General features: G+C 39.7%; 1 protein-coding gene across 2 annotated transcripts; it reads left to right on the top strand.

The window, feature by feature from the left end:
- Positions 1 to 27,681, top strand: sh3gl2a (SH3 domain containing GRB2 like 2a, endophilin A1). 2 transcript variants are annotated; one of them, XM_068322680.1, is made up of 13 exons: positions 1 to 197; positions 19,092 to 19,160; positions 19,720 to 19,792; positions 20,393 to 20,536; positions 20,766 to 20,899; positions 20,986 to 21,144; positions 21,943 to 22,046; positions 22,135 to 22,250; positions 23,017 to 23,031; positions 23,166 to 23,177; positions 23,609 to 23,620; positions 25,351 to 25,362; positions 25,487 to 27,681. In XM_068322680.1, exons 1-13 carry the CDS (start codon positions 153 to 155, stop codon positions 25,681 to 25,683), a joined length of 1,092 nt encoding a protein of 363 aa, XP_068178781.1. In that variant the 5' UTR covers positions 1 to 152; the 3' UTR covers positions 25,684 to 27,681. The 2 variants fall into 2 exon arrangements, with proteins under 2 accessions (XP_068178781.1, XP_068178780.1); XM_068322679.1 differs by lacking the exons at positions 23,017 to 23,031; positions 23,166 to 23,177; positions 23,609 to 23,620; positions 25,351 to 25,362.

Genomic DNA, 27,681 nt, shown 5'->3' with positions numbered 1-27,681 from the left:
CCCTCTGCCGAGCCAGCAGCGTAGACAGGGCTTAGAACCGGCTGCAAGATCATCATCACCAGATACAACTAGAACCCAGATCCGCTCCTCGCGCACCGGCATCACCATAGTCCAGGTCTCCTGCTAGAACCAACAACCACTGGGTAGCCACCATGTCTGTAGCGGGGCTGAAGAAGCAATTCCACAAAGCCACTCAGGTGAGATCACATCCCGAACACTCCAACACATTATGATCAACATTTTTACGCGTTACTGGTGACCAGTGGGGCTATTCCATTTCCATAGCGTTGATTTCAAACACTGCACCCCCCCCCCCCCCACACACACACACACACACACGAGGATTTTTTTTTTCTTCTTTTTTTTAGGGTGGGGGGGGGGGCGTCCATCTGTCACTGCTGAACCACTCACTCACGCTGTCCTCGTGCTGGTACTCCATTCAAAAGACCGCAGCGTTGCACCAAGATATGATTTACGGCGTGTGCGTAACGCTGCGTCCTTTATGGGATCCATTATAAAGAACAGGAGGACGCGCACTCCGGTTTAATTAACGCTGGTGTTGCTGCGTGAACGTGAGGATGGTGATGGTGATGCCAGGGGCGTCAGTTCCTCTCGGTACCCTTCAGATGACATTCCACTCACGGACACACACACACACACACACACAAACACATACACAAACAAACCCGAGCTGCAGCGTGCGTCAGCTAATCACACTTTAATGTCCGTGTTGCGGCTTTTTAAAGACGGTAGGTTTAAATCGGTGTTTCCTTTCGTGGGAACTCCGACGCGCGGGATGTTACGCAATCTTTAAGTGCGCTTTGGCTGAAATCCGCTCCAACCGGAGGCGGGCGGCGCGCCGTGACCTCCACGCCCTCTAAAAGCACTTGGCGCCCATCACGCGATAACACACCGATTAATCAAACCGTGTCTTCCCCCCTTATATTATATCACGAGGTCTTTTTTTTTGGACCCACGGAGCAGACGTCAGCCAATCAGCTGTGAGCACAAGCTGATAAGTGGGATCACGGCAAATGTGTGAAAACCGCAGGGCCGGAAACACGCGTAACACTTGGTGTGTGCGCGCTACCACGTGACTGGCGTGAAGGAATTTCAGGAGTTTCATTCCCTGGCTCTCTTGCTGTTGTGTTCGTTAAATGGAGGGTTAATTTTATGCGGTTTAGAGATGGCTTCCCTTCATGGATGTGGTCAGTATGCTGATGAAGCTCTGCTCTGGGCTCAGTTATTATGTGAAGTGGGCTCCCAGCTGTCATTTCAATGAGCGACAGAGGCTGGTGTTGTATCTTCAGTAAATTAATGCTGCATGAGTCATTTACATTATTATTATTATATTATTATTATTATTGTCAAAGAGATATTTGAGTGACTTGTGTGTCTTCATAAAGCCACACTGGAATGTTGTGACTGAATCCCTGTTGTTTTGTCTTGAGGGACAGTAATTGAAATATAATGGAAAGGTCTGCTCTTAACAGGTTTCACTTTTAATCACCAGCCCACACGATGCATTCAAGGGCAGCTTAGATCCTTTATATTCTGACTGAGCCTATTGCCACCTATTGAAGGACACCTGTGTTTCTTTGTAGATATTCAAACTGCTTTTTATTCAAAGTGCATTTACATTGGTATCTATGCAGAGCAATTACATGGCTTTATGTATGAGTGTGTGGTTGTGTGAGGGAAATATGCAACGGAGTGCATCTGGATTTATAGATTTTTTTTTTACTCTGTACACTCATTGTTATTCAGTTTTATTCTGAGAGCGATTCAATAAACTTTCAGGATGGCACAGAGTTAGCTGTCTCATTTGTCTCCAGACGTTTCCTTCTCATCATTGTAACCCCCAACTCACACACACACACACACACACACACACACACACACACACACACACACACACACACACACACGCACACTGTCATCTCCCCCAGACTCCCAGTGACAGAAGGCTCCCTTGGACTCTTCCACTCCCATGACACAGCCCTGTAATCCAGGCCCAGACACCCGACAATCTGGCTACTTACACATACATCCCCCAACCAGACCCGCAGTACCCCCACCAAAGCACATGAGTGGGGTGGCAGAGATTAAAAGAAACACATAGAAGTTGACCAGCATTTGTTGTCTTTTTTCTCATTGTCATTGTTTAAGACAAATAGAATTGAAGCCGCAAACCCAGTCTTAACAGCATATAGTGATATTATATAAAGTTAATTTTCTAGATAAAGCACTTGAGGTGCAGTCATTGGAGCCTGACAGCCTTGTATGTGCATTTTAATAGATCTATGTTTATTTTAAGCCTACAAAGAACTTTTTTATCTCATTGGGTGAGTGTGCGTTACCAGCAGGGGGGCAAAAATGTATTCTTCAAATAGAAACTGTAGGAGAAAAGAGAGGAGAGGTAGATGATGTCCTGAATGTCTGAGAAAGTGTGCCAGAGTGAGTGACGGGGAAAGCAAAAACAAGAGTCTTTGGGGGTTTGTTGTCACAGCCTTTCCGATTAAAGTCGTTCCTTTGCTTCTTGTTCTTGTCCAAAAGAGACCGACAAGCTTTCTAGAAGATCAGCTGCTTCCACATGCAGAGTTTTAACAGATATTAAAAGGTAGAGTCTTTTGTCTGCAAGTCAAATGTTATAATGCCTTCAACTGGAGTGCCACTATGAATTATAACTGCATCTCTAATAGTATAGAAAACGCTTCTCTTGACTGAGTAGTGGTATACAGTAGTAGTATATTCTGTAGTACTTCCATTGTGATTCTTAGTATAAATAGAAACAGAAGTAGTAAAAAAATTATATATATATATATATATATATATATATATATATATATATATATATATATATATATATATATCTCTGGGTTTGAAAATGTTGACTTGCTGAGGTAACTGGTGGGAAAAGTGCTGCTCGAACCAGTCCGACTACTTGAAAACCTGTGGGTAATATTGTTAATATAAACACATGGTCAGCAATGTAAGGAGTTGCTGAACACACCGATGTAAAATTTGAGTGGATAGAATTACAAGATCGGACACTAGAGTGTGAGAGACAACCGTCTCATATGAGGAAGTTGGTTGGGATTTCTCTTTCTTTGGTCCTTTTTGAGCTACAAGTTGAACTGATCATAGTCTAAATGAGCGTATAGAACCAGCACAGAATCTCTGATGTTTTAGATGTATAAATTATGGATGTGAGGTAAAGATTGAGGTTAGAGATCACAATTGAAATAGAAGATTTTTAGCTAATTTCACACCTTCCTTCCACCCTAGTGATGTCATCACTCAACATTCTGTGCAACAGACTCATTACTTTTTTTTAAAAAGAACTTGGAAAATACCTAAAACATAAACCCATTTTAAACCTTTGATTGTGTTTCTATGTTGCGATATTTCATTGACACAAATGGGGCTCACTTTGGTTCAGTTTTTCTCACGGGACATTTTTTCACAATGCTTTGAAATTTCTACAAAAATTGTTTTGAGAATTGTTGCCACGCTGTTCCTAATCATTCCACACTTCTTCATGTATTATTAAAGATTTAACATATATATCATTGTAATGAATTTTGTATGAAAGCATCACATCAGATTTGTATGAACACAAACTGACATGAGAAAGACTGTGCCTTCTTCTATGTCACTGAAGGAAGCTTTTAAACAAAGCCAATGCATCTTTGAGGAGGTCCTGCATGGGCAGCATGAAGTGCTATGTGACCAAAGTTCCATGTAAAAACTGAACTACATTAATAATAAATGTGTTTGCACACAGGCATTTCCAGTGTTTGTGCAGCTGTGAACATGGGCAGATCTGTGTGTTTCTTGGATGTGTGTGATGCTTGCAGGATTTTAGGGTAGCAGATTGTGAGTGAGTGAGTGACTCATCCTGCTTGGACCCTCGCTAGACTTACTGCAGTGCAGCGTAGAACAGATTCAGCTGGGAGATAGCAGATGGTACAGGAGGGACAAATAGAAGAGTTTGGAAAGAGAGATAAGAGAAGACAAGAAAGGGAGGAAGACAAGTCGATAGAAAGCGGTGATGTACGGGTAGAATGTGGCAGAAAGATAAAGGGAGCATTCAGCTGGAGGCAGGAGGAGGAGGAAAGGCTCAGGCATGTGGAACAGTAGTACAGGTAGGAAACAGCAGAATTACAGGGTTTATTTTGTAACTTGATCTTGATATGTCAATTTATTAAAGATAGCTTTTATTACTATTTATAGTTAATATTATTGTTCTGCAATAAACACCCGTCTAAACTCCTCAGAGTTCAGTGTTGAGGACTGAAATAAAAATCTCATATTAATAAAACAGCTGATCAAAATGAAAAATTCAAAAATTTTCTCTTTAAAGACTCTAAACCTGACAGAAAGTTTTGTATATGCAAAATGACCAAAATGGTTATTCGTTAATACTGTACAATTAAACCATTGAATCACTACAGGATGGATGTCATAAAACATCAAAAGAATGGATCAGAATCCATCCCATTAAATTCATCAAAATAGACAATCATGTTTATTAAGATCTTATATTCAAACATATAAAGTTACTAATAACTAAAGCTTTAATCTAAATGTAGTGGAGTAAATGGTAGAACATTTCTTTGTGAATCTTTGTGAGGTAGAAATCTAAAACTATAAGTGTGGTACTTTTTCTACGCTGCAACAACATTTGGGTCAAGATCAGAAAGTTATGATAACGATTAGCAAAAAGGTAAATGCTAATGTCAGGAGACGGGATGTAAAATCAAGTCATATCCATCCACCACCATGACCTGTATGCCATTTAATTCTAACTCACTACACGTCACAAGCTACATCCGGTGTTGGCAGTGAAGCTATAAAATGATCTAACACGGACAAAGTTGTGCATGATATTGGGCTTAGCGTCACGTTTCTAGGTGTTGAATCATGTGTTATTCCCTCATGTGTCAGAACACAAACAGTTGAAGCAATCTTTTACCTAAATGCACCTTCAGTTTGTACGCAGTTTGGACCAGCAATGCAGAACAAGCAGCACTGTGCTGGATGAAGTCCAGCAGTGCAGCAGTGTGCTTCCATCCTTTTCCCTTGACTTATGTCCGTCCCTCACGGTGCATCTACACTCCCTGCTTTGTCATTTTCCTTCCGATTTAAAGGATCAACTTTTTTTTTTCATTCCCCACAGTGGAAATCTTTCTCTTAAAAATATCCATTTGGGAGACTCCCCCCCCCCCCGGCGCTGACAAGTGCAAACACTATATCTTCCTCAGACATTTGATCCCAGTGCTTCAGAGGCTGCTCTCACAAGAAAGTCTTTCACTGCTCCTCAGCGATGTGGTGCAATCTTGGTGCAAGCTTATTTGACAAATGCTAGTGTAAATGTCACCTCCATCAGCTCACCTGGTGTGGTTCTGGTGTAGTTTGAAACTACACAGTACCAGTTGTTGTCCTGTGGCTGGCTGCTGGAGGCCGCTGGCGAGGTGGATCATATTAGATGTCAACATGCCAAAAAAATGCGACCCAACAAATAGTTCTTTTTACCCTGCCTCAGCCTCAGTCGTGTGTTTACTGCAAACAAAAGTTAAACAGGCGTAATGGAGCTTCACAGTTAGTAATAAATAGTGTGAAAGAAGAAAACCGTTGTTTTGTATCATCGAAGCAAGCTGGAAAAGGAGCGGGAAAGCATCGGGTGTGATGTACTAGGTGGTCATTGTGCAAGCCACAACAGGAAGATTTGAAAAGCAGGTAGCAGCTAACTGAGACACAAAGGAAATTAAATTGAAGTTATTTATAACCAGGGAGAGAATGAAGGGTCTGGGAGCTCCTCGCCCTGTGATTAGAGATCAGCCACTGTGTAACAGGGACTGTAAGAGGCTGTGGTTTGACAGTAATTCATGCCTCTTGAGTTTGTGAAATACTGGTGTGCCATCTAAGTTATGTTTCAGTCAGCATGAAGAGACAAATGCATGTAGAGAAGGGTCTCGGTCGCACCTTCATTACCTGAACTATGAAGTGAGGTTGTGTTCAGGCATCTTCAGTGTGGACTTCTGGTTACTTAAGGTCCCCAGTTGTCTATTAAACACAAGATGTTGATCGTCCCTCCATGGTCACTTGTTTTTAATCCCTTATTTTTCATCTTTGCGGTTTCTCTCGGCATCAGTATTCAGACCACGGTTGATGTTTTATTCAGAACTGCTGTATTAAATATTCTGGGCATCAACGAAATGCAGGTCTGATGGCTTGAGGATGGAAAATGGAAAATCTCAGGACCTGTTATTAAGAGCTGGTTGAATGTTTGTCTTACATCATGGTGCGAATTTCAGAAAATCCAGTAATATTCCACAATTGAGTAATACAATTAGGTTATTCAGTATGTAATCATTCCACACTTACTCCATAAAGCAATTTAGCTTAATGTGTGGAAATGCCTAGAAACCATGATAAGACGAAATTAAACCATTTCTGTATTCCAATACACACTCACGCTCACACACACACACACACACATTTCTGGGACGCTGAGGTCACATAATAATTATCCAAATGACCCAGAAACCTGCGTTGAACTCTCTACAAAACCCATTCTCTCTGTTGATTATCGGCGTTTCCTACTCGAGCTGAGGTATAGCAGAATTAATGAAAGGCTGTTCTACATTATTCGTAGGTATGGATGTTTCTCCATCCTCATACATCTTGTTATATTATGTCTTTGAAGTAGAGAGCCTTTGAGCGGGGTTAAAAATCAATGGCAAAATATACCATGAAACTTAAGTATCATGAGCCGAACAAGTTTTCAGACAAGATTTGAGAGAGAAACCATTTGAATTGGTAATATGATATGAAAATAAAAGCAAGCAGCCAACATGCCACATTGTAGTAATATAGTATTTTATTAATAATATTATTTTGTCGTGAGCAGGAGGATTATCTTTGTCTTTTGTTTTTCTCATATATGCATTTTATATATAGAGCTTAAAAATAAACAACTTATTCAAATCATTCGCTCCAGTCTGTCAACAAAATGTTACATCTAATATGGATGCATGTTTCTTCACGGCAAACACATTTATTCCTGTATTCAAAAAATTAATCATTAAGGGCATTTGGATAGGAAAAAAACACAAAGGAAGAAAGCAGGAAGAACGATGGTGGGGAAAGAGGAGAATAAGTGTAGCAGAGGGCAGGAAAGGATGAGAGGAGGAAGCAATGGAGTTAAATAGTGAGAAGAGAAGAAGAGAGGAGGATGTTGGGAAAAAAAGAGGAGAAGAGGATGTACTTTAAGGCAGCTGTAGCATCATGTCCTCAGTTTAATGCCTGATTTGGCTCAAGGAGGGGCAGTAATGAGAGGCTGGTGGTAGCAAACTGTGCTCCATTGAGTTTCCATGTCTGTTGAAGCTGGTATCCAGCAGCTTTCAGGATATTTTTGTCTGAGCTCTTTTCAAGAAGAAGAAGAACAAAGAGCCCTTTATATGATGTAGCCATGAACATGCATTGCACTGAGTCGGCCTTTCCTCTCGCAGCATCCTGCCACCAAATGCAGAGCCGAGGCTGAACGGTCCAACAGGGATTTACTGAGATTAATCATGCAACGTTTTTTCATGATATCAGAGCTGCGTGTGTCTCAAAATCAGAAAGCTGCAGCTGTAATCTGTGAAACGTGCCGCATGCTGGAGGAGCAGACCATCAAATGCATGCCATGTGACAGGGTCACAGATTCAATGCCCTCCTTCCTTTTCTTTCTTTCTTTTTTTTTTATTTTTTATATCAGAGCAGTATTTTTAGTTGATGTCTTCTGGGGATGTGAGTGTTGAAGTATGACTCAAATTCACTCCCTTCCATTGGCTTGAAACACTCAAATCAGGATCCTCACATGAAGAGGCTGCTCTGAAAGGACTTGAGATTACTTTATAAATGAATTAATCATGCCTAAACTATTGTACATTATTACAGCTCCAGTATTGTTGTTTACCTCCAATGAAGTAATGACTCATTTAATCACACCGGTGCATTCGGTAAATGAGCCTTTTAATTAGCCTCAATATAACAAACACCTCCCACAGATGTGGCTGTGGAAGCAACTCCTTCAGTTAAATGTAAATGTCATGTATACTGTGTATACTCCATATTACACAGAAAAGGTTGAGGCAGTCTTGAGTACTGTAGTTTATGTCTGAAATTGTGGGTTCATTTAATGTCCTGTCTTTAATTTAATTTGATTTCAATTCTTGATTTCGTCCCGTCAAAATAAAACAGACCTATATTAAAGACGCACAGACATTATACATGACAATTTATAATGATTTTCAAGTACAGCTACAGCTGCAAAGTATATCATTTGGACAAGACTTGTAGAGTCCTATGTATTTAACATTAGTTAAGTGTATATTAACATTTAATAGATGATTTAATAGTTTGGTCCCCTCCAGACATGTTCAGTTTACTGTCACATATCTGCACATTTTAGAAGCAACTGCTATCAGTATTTTGGGTATTATTATATTTCTGGGTAGGCTGCCCTCCTCCTGTTGTGACCTTCTTTATGGGTTGGAAATCTAATCAAATTTGACTGGTGTTGAATAGCAAAGAGTCAATATTAGATGTACAAGATACTGTCGGTTCAGGCTTTTCAATTTTCTCTTCTTTTAATGGGTCACGGTGGCCTCTGGATGCACTGATTTTGAATGCGATTGGTGAAGTCAGATTGAAAATCTGTCACCAGGTTTTTGAAGGATCTTTTTTTCATGCGTTTCGTTATTGATTTGTGTGTAAAAACACGGCTGCTTGTTTCTGTGGATCATTATTCTGCTGTCGCTGCAGGATGGTTCGGGTTTGAAGTTAAAAAATAAAAGTCATTTATTTTCATCAGCACCAATAATGTCTCCTTTGTTATGCAAGGCAGCATTTGTTTAGCCAAGCCAGTGTGAACCAATGTGTTGCTTTCAAGGACATTAGTGCGTTTGGTGTGGTGTCGTCTGCTGCACAGACCGCAGGCACAGTCTGTACACTCCTGTTAGATCGTGACTGCATGTTGTTTTCACTAATGGTGGAAGCTCATCTCTTATTTGGAATGATTAATTGTTCATATCCGTACACATTCTATTCATGGTATGCATCATAACCCTTTGATATTTATTTTATGGACACATTACCTCACCATGTTCTGTGGTGAACACGACTTGTTTTTCTGTTTATTATCAGTGAAATTCTGAATAACATTATTTGAATAAATTATTTTGTACCAATCTGAGCATTCTGGTCACATTAGACAAAAGGGCCAACAAATTCTCACATCTAAGAGGCTCTGATGGATATATTTGCATGCTGGAAAAATTACAGTTAATTGAATTGATTTTAACCTTCTTCAATTAATTCAGGGATATTGTGATTACTTTATCTTCTATGACTCGCACCTGTCTCTACCGCATCAACAGCGACCATCAGATGCATAAAATCCATCGACGTGAGAGTCACCCAACGGAAATAACTGAGTGTGAAAGTTTATTATCGAACCTCGGGAACGATTTATCTCAGCCTGATGAAGGTCGCGATGAGATGCCTCAGGACAAGGCTGAAAAGTGAGTTAATTTGTAAAATGATTTGTTGCAGTTTTACACCTTTTAATAAAATATGAAAAAAGGCTGGTTGTAATTCCATTGCTCCCAGTGGTTTGTCCTGGTTCACGTTTTGTTTGTCAAAGGTGATGTTCTCAATTGGAGGATTGGTTTTTGATATTGACTGATGATGTGTGTGTGCGTGTGCGTGTGTGTGTGTGTGTGTGTGTGTGTGTGTGTGTGTGTGTGTGTGTGTGTGTGTGTGTGTGTGTGTGTGTGTGTGTGTGTGTGTGTACTGTATTCCTCACAAGGAGGAAACAACAGAAAGAGCTTTTTCTGCTTCCTCACGTTGTCTTTTGTCAGAATGATAGAACAGTGTCACCGCGGCTCCTTGTAATGAATCCAGAGAGCAACAGATTAAGTGAATGGCTTTTATGTCCCTTCATTAACTCAGTATAATATTAATGAATTAATTACTTCTTTCTCCTATCTATAAATGTGAAACACTTACAATCCAGCGGTTGAACTTGTGTGTGTCAACCTCTCATTCTATTTCATGCTTTCACAGTTCGTCAGCTCTCTATTAGCGGTGAAGGATTGGATGTTATTTGCATAGAATGCATAAGAACGCCTCTGATTAAAGCCGAGCTGGCTCTCGTGTTAAATCTTCTGCATTAATAAACTGACAGGGGGATCGACTGTACAAAACTACGACTGGTCAGACGAGGACTATAATATATATGAAGATAAGTGATGCAGTCATGCAACTGTGGATTATAGGCACACACACAGCAGACAGCAGTCTGAACCTGAGTTTTAATAACTATAATCAATACAGATATTCGGCGCTCATTATCCTGAACACCATCATTAACGCCCACACAGAGTTAACTCCTGATGTTAATGGGTAAACATTAAAAAGATACGAGTATGAACTTGTTCTTTCGGTACAATGCAGTAACTTCCTTTTTTTTTCAGCTGTGTGCTTCAATAAATCAAGTCGACCACAGCCGTCAAAGCTCTCTCAGGGAATCTATTGTTGCAAATGACATTAAGATTGCCGTGTGACAATCACGTACACAAAAGCAGAGAACCAGGCATCTTAATCTTTGTGCTGCCTCTGCAATCTGTTGTGTTTAGAGTGTTTGGGTGAACGATGAGTCACTCAATGTGAGCATCATTTATAAAATCATTACTCCTTTCTCTTTCTATCTCTCTCACTCTTTCTCTCTCTGAAAATTATTCTTTGTCTTCAGTGAATAATAAGGCTGAAACATATCTGTAATTATGGATTAATGACTAATATTTAGCAGGAATAATCATCTCATAATGGTCTTGTTTTGATCCCAGAGTTCCTTTAAGTGTCTTGTTCCTTCTTTAAATTCTGAAACCCCTCTTTAATAATCTTATAAAATCCGCTAAGCACAAATCTCTGATTCAATGTGTGCAAATTATTCCTGAGAAAGTCCTCCACACATTCTAATGTTCCTTGAACAGAACTATGGGAGAACCATGGGTGGTCTGGAAGGAAACGTCGGGCTCTGGTAAAGAGTTGTGTATCAAACAGAGTTGTTATCTTTGGTTTACTCTCCAGCCTTATTCCACTACATTTGAGAAATTTCACACACTTTATATTTCTTAATCTTGTGTAAAACAACATGGAAAGTGCTTATACAATAAACACAAACATAAACTTGTTTTGATCGTGCAGCTAAGACAAAAAAAAAAAACCTCATTCATGTCATGTGTCGTTACTCATCCTCCATTTTTATGTCATCATCATCGTATCTCCCAGCACTCACACACTCTGGCATGCTTTCCTCAAGCACCCCCCCCCCCCCCCCTCACTTCTACCATTACATAAGAGCCGTGCAACGGCTTGCCAATCAGATTATAACAGCCACTGGCCACACACTCAGACAGGATAGAGGTCAGTGAAGCAACAACCGGTGAATTGATGCTGGCGTTCGTCTGCACAGAGGACGCGGCGGCACGCCTGTCCCGTCTGGATCTTATCCGACCCCCACCTGTCCAACCAATATGAAACATTAACACCTCAGGAGACGGTTTAGGTCTCCACTGTTTCAGCAATGACAGCATCTTGTGGTTTTTATTCCACATGTCATCTCAATAATCTAATGCCACCTCAGGCCTCCGTGTCCTGCAGGATTACTATCATCCTGGAACACCAGTAATTGGAGGAGGAACTGGCGAGGATCAAGTTGACTTCAGGATCTAAGAATAATAAATGGATTTTCATTGGTTCCATCAGGGCACACGTTTAATTTTAGGATTTCCAGTGCAATAATAGGTTTTGCTTCTAAATAAAGTGTTAATGTCTGTTCAGTTGGATCAATGTGTCACTGCAGTGCTTTGTAATCCCACTCTGAAGTACAGAATTACCATTTGTGGTGAAGAGCTGACTTATTATGAAAGCAGACTCTAGTGAGTCACATCATTGCAGTGAACCTTCTTTCCATTGTATTTGAGAGCAGCAAGGTCTCTATAGGGAGGTGTGAAGAAAGAAAAGCGCTGCTGGAGACTGAAGTAGAAAAAAGAGGCAGAAAACATGAGAGGAAATCTGACTGGGCAGAAAAGAAAATCAAACAAAGATCATCTGGACATTTTAGTGCAGTTCTTCCTGGCAGTTCATTGTCATATCCCATCTGAACTGTTCTCTTCCTCTGCCTTAGATTTATTCTCTTTTTTCTTCTTCTCAGGTGTTAAAATTGAGCTTAGAAAAATGAAAAATATAGCAGCTTTACCTCAGTTTATATGCTAAAGGCAAATGGAGAAATGACATTTGAATATCTCTTTTCTGCCACTATATGTTGGGTGATGCTTATACCCCTCAGAAGGGTAAAACAGGTAGTTACTGAGCAGGTGGATAGAGAAGGTGGGAAAGGATGTTTTAATGCAGTCAGGAGGAATCAGATCCTCCTGTTATTGTCCAGCAGCGGGGGCTGTCCTACTAATAGCTTCTCTAATCACTCCTGTCATTTTTAATCTTCCCTTCCACCCTGGGCGTATTTAAAGCAGGGGCCCATCCAGGATTAGATCAGTGAGCAGGAGAGGGAGGCGTGGGGGGGTAGGGGGGTGGAGCCGCAGCAGGCAGTAAATTCCCTGTGTGCCTCACATTGGGCGCCATGTGACTCATGCCCATGCTAACAGTACACAAAATGGTAAAAAAAAAAAAAAAAAGATTATAAGCTAGCACAAACTATGTGTTTGAGATGCACAACCTAATGCATTGTTGACAAAACATGTGAGTGATATAATAATAATGATGATGATGATGATGATGATGATGATAATAATAATAATAGTAATAATAATAATAATAATAATAGTAGTAGTAAAAGTAATAGTAATATTAAATTATTAGGAATGGGGTTATCATTGCCATCAACATTAGATCAGACTCTGACTATAGTGAGCTCTATGCTGAGGTGTTACATCAGAGCAGATTTTTGCATTACTGTAAGTTGTTTTTGTCTCACCTGTGACTCTAAAAACTGTCACGCCTAAAATATCCATTGTGAGAGCACGTCAGGACACACTGATTTTTTTTTTTTGGACGAGGAGGGAGGGAGGGAGGAATCTATTTCCTTCAATCTGTTTATCTCTCCTGATTCGGTGTACAGTAAAGAGCCATTTAGCGAGCGCCGAAAGAGCACTCAGAGCTCGAATGAACCTGTGTTGTTAGTGTTCCTGTTTTGTTTCATATGACGCCAACATTAAAACAAGTCTTCCACTGGATGCTTTAAAGTTAAGACTTATACCGATTGACTTTCGTGGCTCCCGAATGACAGTACCTTGGTGATTCCCTGAGTGTTCTTCCAGTCATGGAGGAATGGACTACCATAAAATCTAACAAATTGTTCCTGTGGCTCTAACTTACTTCTGCTTTGTGTTTAGCAACAATTAGCAGATGTTGGCATGCTAACACATAACAGCACAACCTATTCACATTGTGTCATTCGTCAGATGTTAGCAGGCTGTTTGCCGCTTCTTGTCTTTAAGAAGTTTATGAATATGACATACTTTCACAAGTATGAGATGGAGACTGGAAACCTCATGTCGTAAAAAAAAAAAGAATTCTTCCAGTATGAGACATCTGGAGTTCAGTTAAACAAAACAAAATCTGTCAGTCTTTCATGGAATCTGGACAACAATGGGCAAATCTTTTTTTTTTTACATCTGATAGTATATACAGAGGGATACAGTGGGAGACAGAGCTTGAGGTAGCAGAGATGAAGATGTTGAGGTTCTCTCTGGGAGTGACCAGGAAGGATAGGATCAGGAATGAGTACATCAGAGGGACAGCACATGTTAGAGGTTTTGGAGATAAAGTCAGAGAGGCCAGACTGAGATGGTTTGAACATGTCCAGAGGAGAGATAGTGAATCTATTGGTAGAAGGATGCTGAGTTTTGAACTGCCAGGCAGGAGGCCTAGAGGAAGACCAAAGAGGAGGTTTATGGATGTAGTGAAAGAGGACATGAAGGTAGTTGGTGTGAGAGAAGAGAATGCAGAAGACAGAGTTAGATGGAGACAACTGATTCGCTGTGGCGACCCCTGAAGGGAAAAGCCGAAAGGAGAGCAAGAAGAAGAAGAAGTGTATATAGAGGGATTCCATAAATTAAATCACAACAAAGTAACCTGGTATACAAAAACTGTTTGCTCACGTGCATCAGCACCAACACCGTTTGTGACTCAGGCTGTATGAGTTCTTAGGTGGCATTGCAGCCTGTGACGTCACTGGTTACATATCTACGCCACTGCTGTAATTTCCCAGCAGCCAACTCTGCATGTTATTCATCACTGCAAGGTTGGCTTCCCACTGCTGCTCTGTTCACCTTGTGGTGTCCTTCCCCTGCAGGGAGATTGTGCAGGAGGCGTGGGATGGTGGTGAAAGAGCAGTGGAGAGAGAAAGAGAGAGGTCGTTGGTTGTTTCTTGAGGGACAGACTATTGGAAGAAAAAAAGATCAGTTATATGTGAAAGCTCTGGGACGTTGCGGTGTCCCCCCTGCCCCTACCCAGGATGTTTTAGATCACTGGTGTGTTGAACATTAGGGAATATTGATGCCTTTGGGTCACATTTGCTCAGTGTGTATTAATCCTCCACATGGAATCAATAATTACTCGTGTGGTTTATTGGCTAGAAATGATGTATGGAGCACTGTGAGAGTCTGTGTATGTTCATTCATGTGTGTCCTGGCATGAATCTCCCATCAATCACTGCACTAAACTGTTCTTCCCTAAGCTTGCAGCCATCAAAGCACCAGCTCTCAGATGTCTGACGGCTGAAAATGCCCTGACAGTAGTCAAGGGAAGCATTGGGCAAACGTCAGCGCTGCTCCACTTTCTCAAACTGCCACCAACAGCTCATTTTATTAATTCAGTCGCTCCGTCGCTGCCAAGCTTCAAACAAATCCCCATAGGCATCAGCTGGCTGAGTAGTTTTTCATCCGTTTGGCTTAAGTAACGTCTACAAGACACTGACCTCAGAGCCTCTCTTCTTCTCCAAACTAAAGAGATCATAGATAAGGGACTCAAACACAAATAAAAAGGGTACATTTACAGCTCTGAGTGCTGTAGGAGTTAAATTTCTCTAGATCCTTCCTCTTGTTGTGTCTCTCACTTCAACCTCACCATTAGTAGCACCGTGTGTTTAAGGTGTAATTATATGTTAGACTTGTTTCCATCTCAAACAGGCTGAGAAAAGATGGAGAAATGTGCAGCTGTGTGAGGAATAACCTAGTTCAGTTGAAAAATCCACGGAGACGAGTTTTATATTTCTGTTAATTGCTCCAAATTCCTATATAAGTCCAACAAGTTTTGGATTTTTGATGATATGGAAATTAATTTTCAATTATTACATATGTTGCTCGAAATAGTTTTAGTTATTTTTGTTTTTAATTGATCTTTTCAGCCATATTCCAAACATGTTCTACAGTTCCAGCTTCTCAATAATCAGGCTTGGTTGCTTTTAGTTGTCTTCAAGATTCTTGCTCTGGTATTATCTTTCTAGATTATAACTCTGTTGTTGTTCTTCTGAATTCTACCTCTGGTATTATTATGTTTGAGATTCTGTTCTGTCAGATTCTAACTCTGGTATTATTCTAGATTCTACCTCTGGAACTCTTTGTCTAGAGCACATGTTTCAAACCCAGGCCCGGGGGTCAAATGTGGCCCGCCACATCATTTTATGTGACCCGCGAGAGCATAAAAGGTCAGAGTGTCTAAAAAGAAATGGTCAAAAGTGTGCTTTTAGGAAAACAACATTTCCCACAATGCAGTAATTAAGCCCATTTTAGCATTGACAAAAACATTGTTTTGAACAAAATTAATGTCCTAACTTTTTTAAATATTATTTTTCTTTATTCACTTGGATAGTTTGATCCCCGATTGATCGAGTTCTGTGGGTTTCATAACTCAACAAATTAAAATGATTTATAACAGAGAAACAAACAAATATTTTTTTTCTGTGAAACTTATGTTTGTACGGCAGCGTAGAGCTGCCACACCAAGAAAATTACAACCGGGACGTGTCACGTTATTTCGTGATACGTATCACGTTATTTCGTGATACGTATCACGTTATTTTGTGATAGTATCTCGTTATTTCGTGATACGTATCACGTTATTTTGTGATAGTATCACGTTATTTTGTGATAGTATCTCGTTATTTCGTGATACGTATCACGTTATTTTGTGATACGTATCACGAAATAACGTGATACGACTTTTTAATGTGGTTTCATTCACTGTCTGCTGGCCATCAGTAAATCATGGCTCCTTTACATGATGCCATTGAATTATATTTCATGCTTGGCTTGAGACATGGTGAGATTTTACAGTTATTGGGCTCCGTGGATGACATTTATATAAGCATGCGTACCCTAAGACGACATTTGAAAAATATGGGGCTATACCGGAGGAAAAACGAGTCGGACCCTCTTGAGGTAGCGTCGTTCCTCATTCCTGCATGGATACAAGCTCCATCATCTCAACATAACATTCATTCATTCATTCATTCATCTTCTAAACCGCTTAATCCGCAAACGCAGGTCACGGGTCAACATAACATTTTATCACGAAATAACGTGATACTATCACGAAATAACGAGATACGTCCCAGTTTTTATTTTCTTGGTCTGGCAGCTCTACGCTTCCGTATGTTTGCAACTTGAATAAGTAATAAATTTATAGTTATTTAACAGTAAGGAGTAGTTGCCGTACATTTATTTTACGTTACATTGAGTTACATTTAGTTACATTTATAAGTTACACCTGGCCCTTTGAGGACAGCCATTATGCTGATGTGTCCCTCAGTGAAAAAGATTTTGACACCCCTGGTGTAGATTTTCACTCTGGTTGTGTTGTTTGAGATTCTACCTCTTGTATTATTCTTCTAGATTCTAACTCTGTTTTTGTTCTTCTAGATTATACCCCTGATGTTATTCTTCTAGATTCTCCTTCTCACATTGATTGAACGAATTCTCACGCTCACGTTATTAGTCTAGAATCAAATTTCTGCCTTTTCACGGTTAGTCTTCTCTTTGCCATGAATATGCATCAAATTCTTTATGCGTCTGCTGTGAAGCACATACAGTACTTAAAAAAGAGGCCATCTGTTTTTGTACTTTCAGTTATGTAAATATCTGAAACCAGGTAGTAATTACACGTAACTCTGATTTTATTGTATCCCAGGTGTAAAATAGTACAGCATGTAACAGACAGCTTGGATGAACACCAGAAGTGTCACTATGTACGACGCTTCTGGTGTCACAGCTGTGACTCAGAAACCAACATTCACATAAACATGAACGATTTGAGTACCATGTACTCTGCATGTTATATTCCAGGCACAGCTGAGATGTCTGACACCTCCATCTTGGCAGTTTGGTTCATTGCTGTGTTCTGTGAAATGAAGCCAGGCTTATTTTCCCTTTAAATCTGTAACATAAAGAATGGGAGTGAGAGAAATACGAGGAAGATGAGGAGAAAAGTCAAGCAGGTCAGGTTCCTGCATCACAACAGCTCGAGGGGATCTGGAGACTTTAGAGTGATGTGTGGGTAAAAAGGCTACGACTCCTGCTGTGTGTATTTCACACCGCTGTCGGAATATTGACTTGTTTCACAAATAGGATCAAATGAGACTTTAAAAAAGATGACTCATAGAGCATCAGAGAGTCTGAATGAACTGCTGTCACAAGGTTAGCCTCGTGAGCTAACGCTGTCTGTCACAAATCACCCCTCTATGAGTCACCCACACAGGACATGTCTGTTACTGGCTTCATTTTACCTATTTTAGCATATTTAAATTCTGTACAAAGTCCTTCTCAATCCAAGAAAAGAGTAAAAATATTATTTATAACATATTTCCCAACAAAGTGAGTGCAGTGTGTGATTTTTAATGTTGTCTGAGGAAAGACTTCATCTTCTGACCTTATCATGGTTTCATAAGTCACAAATCTGATGGTCCCTCAATGCCTTTTCTGAGGGCCATCTCTGGCCTTGTCGTCGGACTACTGCCCCCTACAGCCGTCTGGTTACACAACAGACAGGAGCTGGATGGTGCTAAATAAAGGAAGATACACAAATCAAGGAGTTATTCTGACTTCATATCTGGTCATGGAAACCTTTGACATGTGTCAAGCTACATCCATTATCACCTCCTCTCCTCCTTTGGCCTCCTTCTCTATGGCCGTCAGCGCTGATGAAGAATCTCTTTATTATGGTGCTCCTCCTTTGACCCACAGGTGAATTTGTAAAAAAGCATCGCCGTCTAACGTTAAAGGTGAGCTTATTAAAACCAGTCTGTTTAAATTTGCAGAATGTGGAGCACAGCCGGTCTTTATTTGTCGCAGCTGGAGCTTTGATGTACAATGTTCACAATATACATGTTGTTTGTCATTCTTATTGAATCATTAAACTAGATGGAACACATTTGCAGCCGCATGCCTTGTGTGAAGACGGATAAAATAACTGTGGCGTGTGCACATTGCTGACTGTCCAGGTTCACTGCCCTCACAGATGAGTTTTATGCTGTAAGCAAGGCAGAAAATAACATTTAGAAAATGGAGTTTCCTGAAATTTGCAGCAGGGGATAAAGTCAGCCTGTGTGCCTTATAAAACCCAATTTTTTATGTTTTTGTCTTTTTATTACCTGAGTAGTCCTAAAAAAATATCTAAACCAATTTGAGGAATAAAAGACACAAAACTGACCTTAATAACAAATTTGTTCCAGATTTATGTTATTTGTTATTTATAGTAAAAAAGCATCTTGCAAGTTTTTTTTTTACATCTCATAAACTAGTCAGGTTACAATCATAAAGGCACACATCATGTAATAATGTAACGTCCTGAGAAAAGTAAACGTCTGAAGTCTTACATTTATAAAAGTTTGACCTTCATTTCATTATTTGTCTTAAATATGCAACTATTCATATTTCTGTATTCTCTACCACCACATCATTTTTATTCTAACCAATAAAATACTAATGTGCTTTTTTTTTCTGTTTGCCTTTGTTTTGCAGAAAGTGAGTGAGAAAGTCGGAGGTGCAGAGGGAACGAAGCTTGATGAGGAATTTACTGAAATGGAAAAGGCAAGACTGAACTCTTTCTATTATTTCCGTTATGACCTTGTTGGAAATGAAAAGCTTATTAAATATCTGTTTCCAAGAGAGTTGCCCTTGCTCAAGGGCACATCAGTGGTACTGAGGGTGGGGGGGCAGTAGGCAGTCCTCTTTTTTCTCTCCTCTCTTCTGAAGTGATCCTCCTCATGCCAAAACAATGGCATCTCAAAACTAACTTGGTCCAAATGCTCTCTTCAAAGTTTGATTTAGACTGTAGTAATTCTCCACAATATTTTTTATTAGCTTTGAGTTATGTTGTCCTTAAAAAGACTATTGCAAATTTTCTCAGAGATTTGTTCCCATACCATTTAATTTTTTTAAATAATTTCTTTTTTGCTACTGATTGGGATCCATGACTGCTGAGTATTCCACCAGCATTTTAGATCTGACAGAGGCTACAGCACCTCTAGTGGCTGGTTTGAGAAAGTCGACATAAGCGTTGTAGTTTTTTGTAACTGTAATTGTTGCTCTATGCTCTTAATTCTTTCTTTCTTAAGTTTTATTTCTCTGTCTGTTTCTCCGTTAACAGAAGATGGACACCACCGCTAGGGCTGTGCTCGACATCATGACCAAGACCACTGAGTACCTGCAGCCAAACCCAGGTGACATGATTCATGTTTATCCCCCAAGAGTAATATTAACATTAGTAAAGAAAAAAACAAGATGAATAAAAACATCTTCAAATAAACTAGATATCCACTCATATGGATTATATTTAAGTATTACCTCTAGCTTACATCACACATTCTGTAGAATATCTCTTTAAGCTTCAGGGGAAGCAACACAGCAATGTGCTGATATTTAAGAAGCAATCTGACTGTTTGGGCCATCATGTATTAAGAAAATGAATCACAAGATGTTTCAGGAGCTGATTTAATTTGATTTAATCAATTAAGTACAATTAATCCATCGATGACATCTTCTGCTTGGCAATAATCGAGTGCAGCAGCTTGTCAGGGAGAGAAGAAATGCTAGATGGATATGGAGAGAGGCTTACAGTCAGAGCAGGATGTTCAGGGAAGAATGTCAGTGTTGTGAATGCTCATAAGCATGTCAAAGCTCATACATTGAGATTAAATAATTCCTTATGTTATACTGCAATCATATTTGATCCAATGCATTGTTATATCGTCAGATCACATATTGAAAAACTCGTTTTCGTTCAGTTTTTATTTTGTCTCATTAGTGTTTTGCCTTCACAGCCACCAGAGCTAAGATGAGCATGATGAACTCCATGTCCCGTATGCGGGGGCAGGAGAAGGGCCCAGGCTACACGCAGACCGAGGCCATCCTGGGAGAGTCCATGCAGAGATTTGGCAGGGAGCTTGGAGAAGAGTCAAACTTCGGTGAGCTGCAGCGGGTTCTCGCAGACAGACAAGTGGCACAATTTAATATCTGAAGATACAGTGTCAATGTTATGAAAAATGCATGAGCCTATTTTCCAGATGAGATACCAAAGGTTTGTTTTGTTTTTAGTGAAGTGAAGACAGTAAAATAATCTTTAAATAGAAATTTCTGTCTTGACTACAGTCATCTGTTCCATTTTAGTGTCTAAACCTGTCTGAATGTTTCCAGGTGTTGCCCTGATTGATGCTGGGGAGGCCATGCGTGAACTTGGGGAAGTTAAGGATGCTCTGGATATGGAGGTTAAGCAGAACTTCATTGATCCACTGCAGAACCTCCATGAAAAAGATCTGAGGGAGATTCAGGTACATGCACAGAAAGAACAAACCAAAAACTCAATTAAAAAAGACGCACTCTGTCACAGATTCAGATTTACGGTTTTCTCCTGCAGCATCACCTGAAGAAAATGGAGGGTCGCCGTCTGGACTTTGATTATAAGAAGAAACGCCAGGGGAAAGTGACAGAAGATGAGCTCAAACAAGCCCTAGAGAAATTTGACGACTCAAAGGAGATCGCTGAACAGAGCATGTTCAACCTGTTGGAAAGTGATGTGAGGAAATTTTCATTGAATCATTTCTTCAAGACTTTTTTTATTAACTTTTTTTTTCTATCAGTCCCCAAATATTCACGATTGGGAAGTAGGAGTGGGATGTGTCTGTTTGTCATGTTTGCTTCCGGAACAAAACTCAAAAGATTTTTTAAATATTTTATTTAATTGCTGCAGTGGCTTTTACCAATTGGTGATTTTTGTCTATTGAATTTTTTTTTGTATTTCCATAGTAACCAGTTCAATTTATGCTCAGTGTGTCAGTGTGAGATTTCTCTCATATAAGAGTTGCAAGGGCATAACTCAAAAATTGTTTAATGTTTTTCTCAAAACCTGCTGTTGTGCTGGAGAGGTGTTTTTCGATATTCGAGGAACTTTAGATTGTTAATTTTCTCAAAGTTCGGATTTTCTCATAGTTGTGCGCCTGTCAACCTTTGATAGATAGATAGATAGATAGATAGATAGATAGATAGATAGATAGATAGATAGATAGATAGATAGATAGATAGATAGATAGATAGATAGATAGATAGATAGATAGATAGATAGATAGATAGATAGATAGATAGATAGATAGATAGATAGACCTCAGTTGTTTAGAGTTTATCCAATCGTAGAATTTCAAATAGCTTTTTAAACTTTTTTTATGATTTCAGAAAAAGCATCTACCATTTAATCTACTAAGGCACCATCAGAAGCCCTCAAAGGGGCTTATATGTGATCCTGTGGTAAAGTTGTTTGGTTGGAGATGTACACCAGCTGTCATAGTGTCTAACAGTAGACTTTGGCTATCATTCACAGATTGAACAGGTGAGCCAGCTCGCTGCGCTGGTCCAGGCTCAGATGGAGTATCACAGCCGTGCTGCTGAGATCCTCACACAGCTCTCCAGCAAGATTGAAGAACGGTTAGCCCTCATGTCGGCTGTGTTTACAATAACCCGAAGAAAGCTTTTTGTTTGGGCACTGAGGGACTCTGTCTCGTCCACTTTGCAGAATAAGAGATGCTTCAAACAAACCGCGTAAAGAATACACTCCCAAACCACGAACGTCTCTTGACTTCTCCATCAGCGAGAACCACAATGGAGGCATCCACAGCGCTCGATCTCCAGGTGAGACACGGCACAGCGGCCGCATCACTCAGATCCTAGTCATGGTACTTTGCATCGTGGGACCCTCCCGTGTCAAGAGATGCAAAGAACAATAGATTGCAGCAACATGAATAGCTTCTTTGTATTTATCAATGATCTTTTTTCAATTAAAAGTCCTCTTTCTTTGTTGCTGTAAATTCTCAAAGAACTGCCAATACCGAACACTCAATACTGGATCTTTTCCAACAAACAAAAACCAAGGAGAGAAAAATGTGATGTACATAATAAAGGATTGAACGATATTCTCCACAATTGCATTCTAGTCAGTTTTTTTCTTTAACTACAAATTATAAAAGTCCCTCCAAGACAGATAGAGGGTTTCGATCCTCGTATCGAGTGGGTTTCATTTGCAGGAACAGCAAAGGCCTTAAATTACAAATCATTAATAGAAATTGGAGCCAATCTGAGGACGGAAGGCTTCACGTAAAATATGATAGGATATGTAAAAAAAATTCAAACATAATGTAACTGACAGACACAATAGGAAATACAAAACTCAAATAAATCCATCATACACATGATAGGCTTAACTTGTAAGAGTGTTGCAAGGGTTCTCCCAGAATAAAAAAAATACTCGTATTTGAGGATTTACAGTTTTTACTTTGCTAATCTGTCTTTTTCTCAGCTCCTTTTCCTTTTTTACCTGAACTGAACAGATTTTCCATCCCTCCTGAACTAATTAATACGATTCCTCTGTCTTTCCTTATGATGTTTGTTCATCCTCCAGGGGCAAGGTCTCCAGGTGAGCCAGGTCAAACTTATCTGTCACTATATGTCTCCGTCTTGAATTGAACTCTTCAACAATACTCATTCATTTATATTAACGTTCACTTTTACCACTTCCTTCCCCTCCCTCACGTTGTCTCCTCTTTGCAGCAAGGTCTCCAGGTGAGGCATAAGTGAATCTCCAGAAAGATGCAAAATAACCTCTATCACTTCTTCATTCTCATTTTTTCATACAGTTTTCCTTTCATTTGTCAGTTTCATATGAGAAAACTGCTCTACTCAAATGTCACAAGCAAACCACAGAACAACAAGTGACATCCGCTCACTGCACAAAGACTGCAGATGAACAATGAAAACCTTAACCAGCGGTGGAGCATTTGCTGTTTTGTCTTGTGGATCTGCTTTATCCTCCTGTTTCCATCTGCTGCTTTATTCCACATTTGTCTAACTCGTGTTTCTCATTGCCACGTGTTTTTTCCATCAACTCATCTTCAGTACTCATCTATTCATTCTTCAGTTATTCACCCACAAAATGTTAAACATGAAGACTTCTGCTTTTTGTTCACCTTTGTTCTCTCCTTTTCCTTTCGCAGCAAGATCTCCAGGTGAGCTAGAGTGTCTGAGGAAGAGATTATGAATCCCTCTATCACTCTTTTTACTTTGATTTCAATGGACTTTTGTGGAAGTATACTTGTGTCTGTATTTTTGTCTGCTGTGCTTTTTTCTGTCTAACCCCTGGTTTCTTTTTGGCCACTTATTTTATATCAAATTCTTCATCTTTAATGGCTAAAATAAAATATTTTCGCATTTTGGGAAATAAGCTTATTCACCCAGACAGAACAAGAACAAAGGCTGTCAGAGATTGCAACATCCTGCAACTTCGATCAAAACTAGTACATAGGTAGACCAAAGCTTTGATCTATGGTCTTAATCAAACTAGCCTTCTCCCTCGTCTTTCTATCTTATCCAGTTCCTGAGTGTACTGTACAAAAGTTGAAATTTGACCTTGACCTAGTTTTCTCAATGTCAAGGTCATCATCTCATATTCATCCCCTTTGACGCCCGAGTAATGTGCTTCTTCTCCAATCTTTTTATCTGCAACGTTTGAGAAGATATTTGGTGAACATACGAACGAACGGACGAACACACGAACACACGAACACTGACAATTACAATACATCACCGCTTTGAAGCGGGATGTAAAAAAAGAAAAAGAAATTCATACGAGTTTAGCATGAAGATATTAGACAGGAGGAAACAGATTGTCTCCGCTCTAAGGTAGCAAAACCTGTCACCAGCACCGCTGAAGCTCACTAATTATTTTGAGGCGTAATATACCAGTGATGGTCTTCCTGTATCCCAGGGTCCTGCATGTACAGATGACGTGCCACATCATGATTGGGTCGAAAGTGCACCAATTAGATAAGGAGACAAAATATTAAAGACAAAAAAGCTGTTTTGCCTATGTTTTGCCTATGTTTTTGTACGTTCATGCAGAGTTTTTAAGATGTAAATCGACACACGGCATCTGTAAGGCTTTCCACCATCCAGCCAATCTTGTGTCCCCAACCAGCTTTATGGTCATTATACATGGTATTGTTTGTCCCTTCTCTTAACAGATGTACTGATAATCTAAAGATCATGGTAACCCAAGTTACATAACCTCGTCCACATGCAGTACACGTCTGCCTGGAGAGAAAAAATAAATAGCACTCAATGTTCTTTTTAAATGCTACGTGTTAAAACGCGTTTCTTAAAGGTACTGAGGACATCAGTGTCTCACAGGTAACCATTCATTTAATATAATGTCATCCATTTCAGAGCAAATACAAATGATAAAACCAGTTAATTGTTCAGCATTAGTGGTGCTGGTAGGGTTTTGTTAGAGCTGCATATGTAGACATTGACACTGACTGTTGATGAGATCCACTCTTGTATTCTTTCCTCCAATAACAACAAGGTAATTAGCCAGTTAGCCAATTGCATGTTAACAGCAAATTTTTTTTTAAAGCCAATCAAAGATGAGATTTATGCCTTGTTAGAACTGTATTCAAAAAACTATATATCATGCAGTGGATGTCATGGTCCCACAGTTTCAACTCCTTAAGCCAAGCTATGTTAGCCAGCGGTAGTAAAAACACACAACTTTTGACATTTGTATTGATTTTCTTATCTAACCCTATAAGATGAGACTATTTCTCAAAATGTGCAAATGTTTTATTGCAAAACGCACAAAAAACGGAATGTTTCATGCTTGTTTTCCTGCTACTCATGTGATTTGTCTCTTTTTCTTTATCTTTGCTGTTTTTCCTCCGCTTCTCTTTCCACCTTCCAGCCAGGTCTCCAGGTGAGCCTTTTAGAAGCTTTGTGACAATTACAGTATATGTCCAATCTAACTATAGCATCATGTCTCCTCCAACTATCTTCTAACCCTCCTTTTCTTCTCTTATCGCTCCATGTCTCTCATCCAGCCCCTATGGACCAGCCCAGCTGCCGTGCACTCTATGATTTCGACCCTGAGAATGAAGGTGAGCTAGGCTTCAAGGAAGGAGATATCATCACACTGACCAATAAGATCGACGACAACTGGTACGAGGGGATGCTGCATGGCAACTCCGGCTTCTTCCCCATCAATTACGTGGATATCCTGGTGCCGCTGCCACATTAGGACACCACCACTACCAGCTGTGTCTGCAACCTTTGCAAAATGAATCTGACCCTCCTGTGTTTCTCCTCCCAGTAATCCCAGTTAGGGTCCATGTTTAAAACATTCCTAGCAACCACACATACTCTAATTTAAAGGAGTCGCAACAGCAACAACACATACAGGAAAAAGAAGATACAGGCAAAGATTGGCAACAATTCACAGCGAGAGTAAATTGTATAAAGCGTGAAAAATCTGCATTGATGTTGCTGCTTATCTTATCCCAGGAAACCCCTTCAGGCTTCCTTTCTTGATTTTATCCAACCTTGTGCCGGTTATTGTCTCTGGTTACATTGGCTATCAGTCCGTTTTCAGTTTATCAGAGTAGCTGTACAGCATTCCATTTTTTTTAAAGTTTGTTAGAGTTTTCAGTGTTTAATTTTTCATCTAAAGAAAATATATGCCAAGCTGAAGGTAGTCTTCTCTGGGCATTCTCAGGACAATTTCTGGAGAAACCACATCCCCCATCATGCAAAGAATACTCTCCAAAGGATGTCTTTGACTTTTAACCTGTCAGACTTCTGTTTCAGATATTCATGTAGTTGATAACTAGCAAGCAAGCCTACATAGAAGTTTCATTTTTCACATATTAATGTGCATGTGATTAAAAATGTGTGATTTATAAACCAAAGTTTATTGCAAAAAAAAAAAAACAGACTCCAAGTTGAAGCTTGAATTCGAGATCAGTAACTGTTTAATGCAACAAGGGGAAGCTTAAGCTCTACAGTTTGTTGGAAGGGCGGGTGTTACTGCTCTAGTGAATCATGATGGTATGATTGTGAAATGTAAACGGTCAGTATTTTATCAGTGGCTTGTGTGAAACAGTCACTTTTAGGACAAACCTGCTCACTGGGGCAGCTGAAGACGTGGCTCTTTGTTGCACCCCCACCTGACTGATTAGTATTCTGTAGCGTAGCGATGTAGAAGCTATTGATTATGGTGAAACGAGACATAATCAGGGCATTCATAAATAATGAAATTTCTTCCTGTCTCTGTCCCTTTTATCCCAAGAATATGGATAAAAAACTGCTGGTTAAACATTTCCATGTCACTCTAGGTCTCATTTTCCCCAACAAGCGCTATGGTTCTATTCAGTGTTAATTGGGATTTTTTCCCTCTTTGCTTTGATATTCTAAAAATCTACAGATCAAGTTCAGTCATTATTGTATGTTTTAGAGAGCAGCTCCTGCTGCTTTTACTTCATAAAATGTCAGCAACATTTTGACCCATCTGCAGAGCTATATGCACTGCAGTAATATTGGGTCGTTGTTGGTTTTTCTCCATTCATAATGTACTAATGTTGTGGGAGATGAGTGTGTATTTGGATTTTGCTGGCTGTACATGGTATACATGGGGTCAGGGATGCAGACAACCTCTGTGGTGTTCAAGATATACTGATGACTGTGTTCAATATTAAAGCTAACATCAACCTCCAGGATCCTTTAGTCCAGGATCTGGTCATTATACTTATTTGATTAACAACCAATAATACGAAATCAATGTATGTCCCATATGAATTGTTTAAAAGGGAAGCACAACTCTGCCAGACTGTATGCAAATAACAGTATAGATTGAAGGTTTGTTTTTTTTATAAAGCAATACCATTCCTTCCTTCCTTCTTCTCTCACTAATTTTTTTATTGTGTGTATCTTTGCCCTCAATGAGGACTGTACAGCTTTTCTGTGTTTTGTTTTCACCTTTTGTGTATAGTCGCGCATCTACAGTTAGCGTATCTTATTTTTGTAACCGTGACAAAAGTATACACATACAATATAGATGTATATATACAGTATATTATCTGGAAGCAATGTGAAGAGAGGGATTCTCTGTGCTGCACATGATTGTCTTTGGATAGTTTTTCTTTCCTGTTTTTTTGTTTCTTTCACCCTTGCACTGGTTTCTAAGACTGTATGCTTGATGTAAAGAAAATGATGTGGTAAGTCAATGTAATTTCTTCAAATA

This window comes from Antennarius striatus, chromosome 8, assembly GCF_040054535.1.
Source record: "Antennarius striatus isolate MH-2024 chromosome 8, ASM4005453v1, whole genome shotgun sequence".
Classification (NCBI taxonomy): domain Eukaryota; kingdom Metazoa; phylum Chordata; class Actinopteri; order Lophiiformes; family Antennariidae; genus Antennarius; species Antennarius striatus.
This window is presented reverse-complemented; position numbering and strand designations above follow the sequence as displayed.

Coding starts and splice junctions, on each gene's coding strand:
- sh3gl2a (XM_068322680.1), top strand. CDS start 153: ATGTCTGTAGCGGGGCTGAAGAAGCAATTCCACAAAGCCACTCAG. Junction 198..19,091: donor AATTCCACAAAGCCACTCAG/GTGAGATCACAT, acceptor TTTGTTTTGCAG/AAAGTGAGTGAGAAAGTCGG. Junction 20,900..20,985: donor AAGATCTGAGGGAGATTCAG/GTACATGCACAG, acceptor TTTCTCCTGCAG/CATCACCTGAAGAAAATGGA.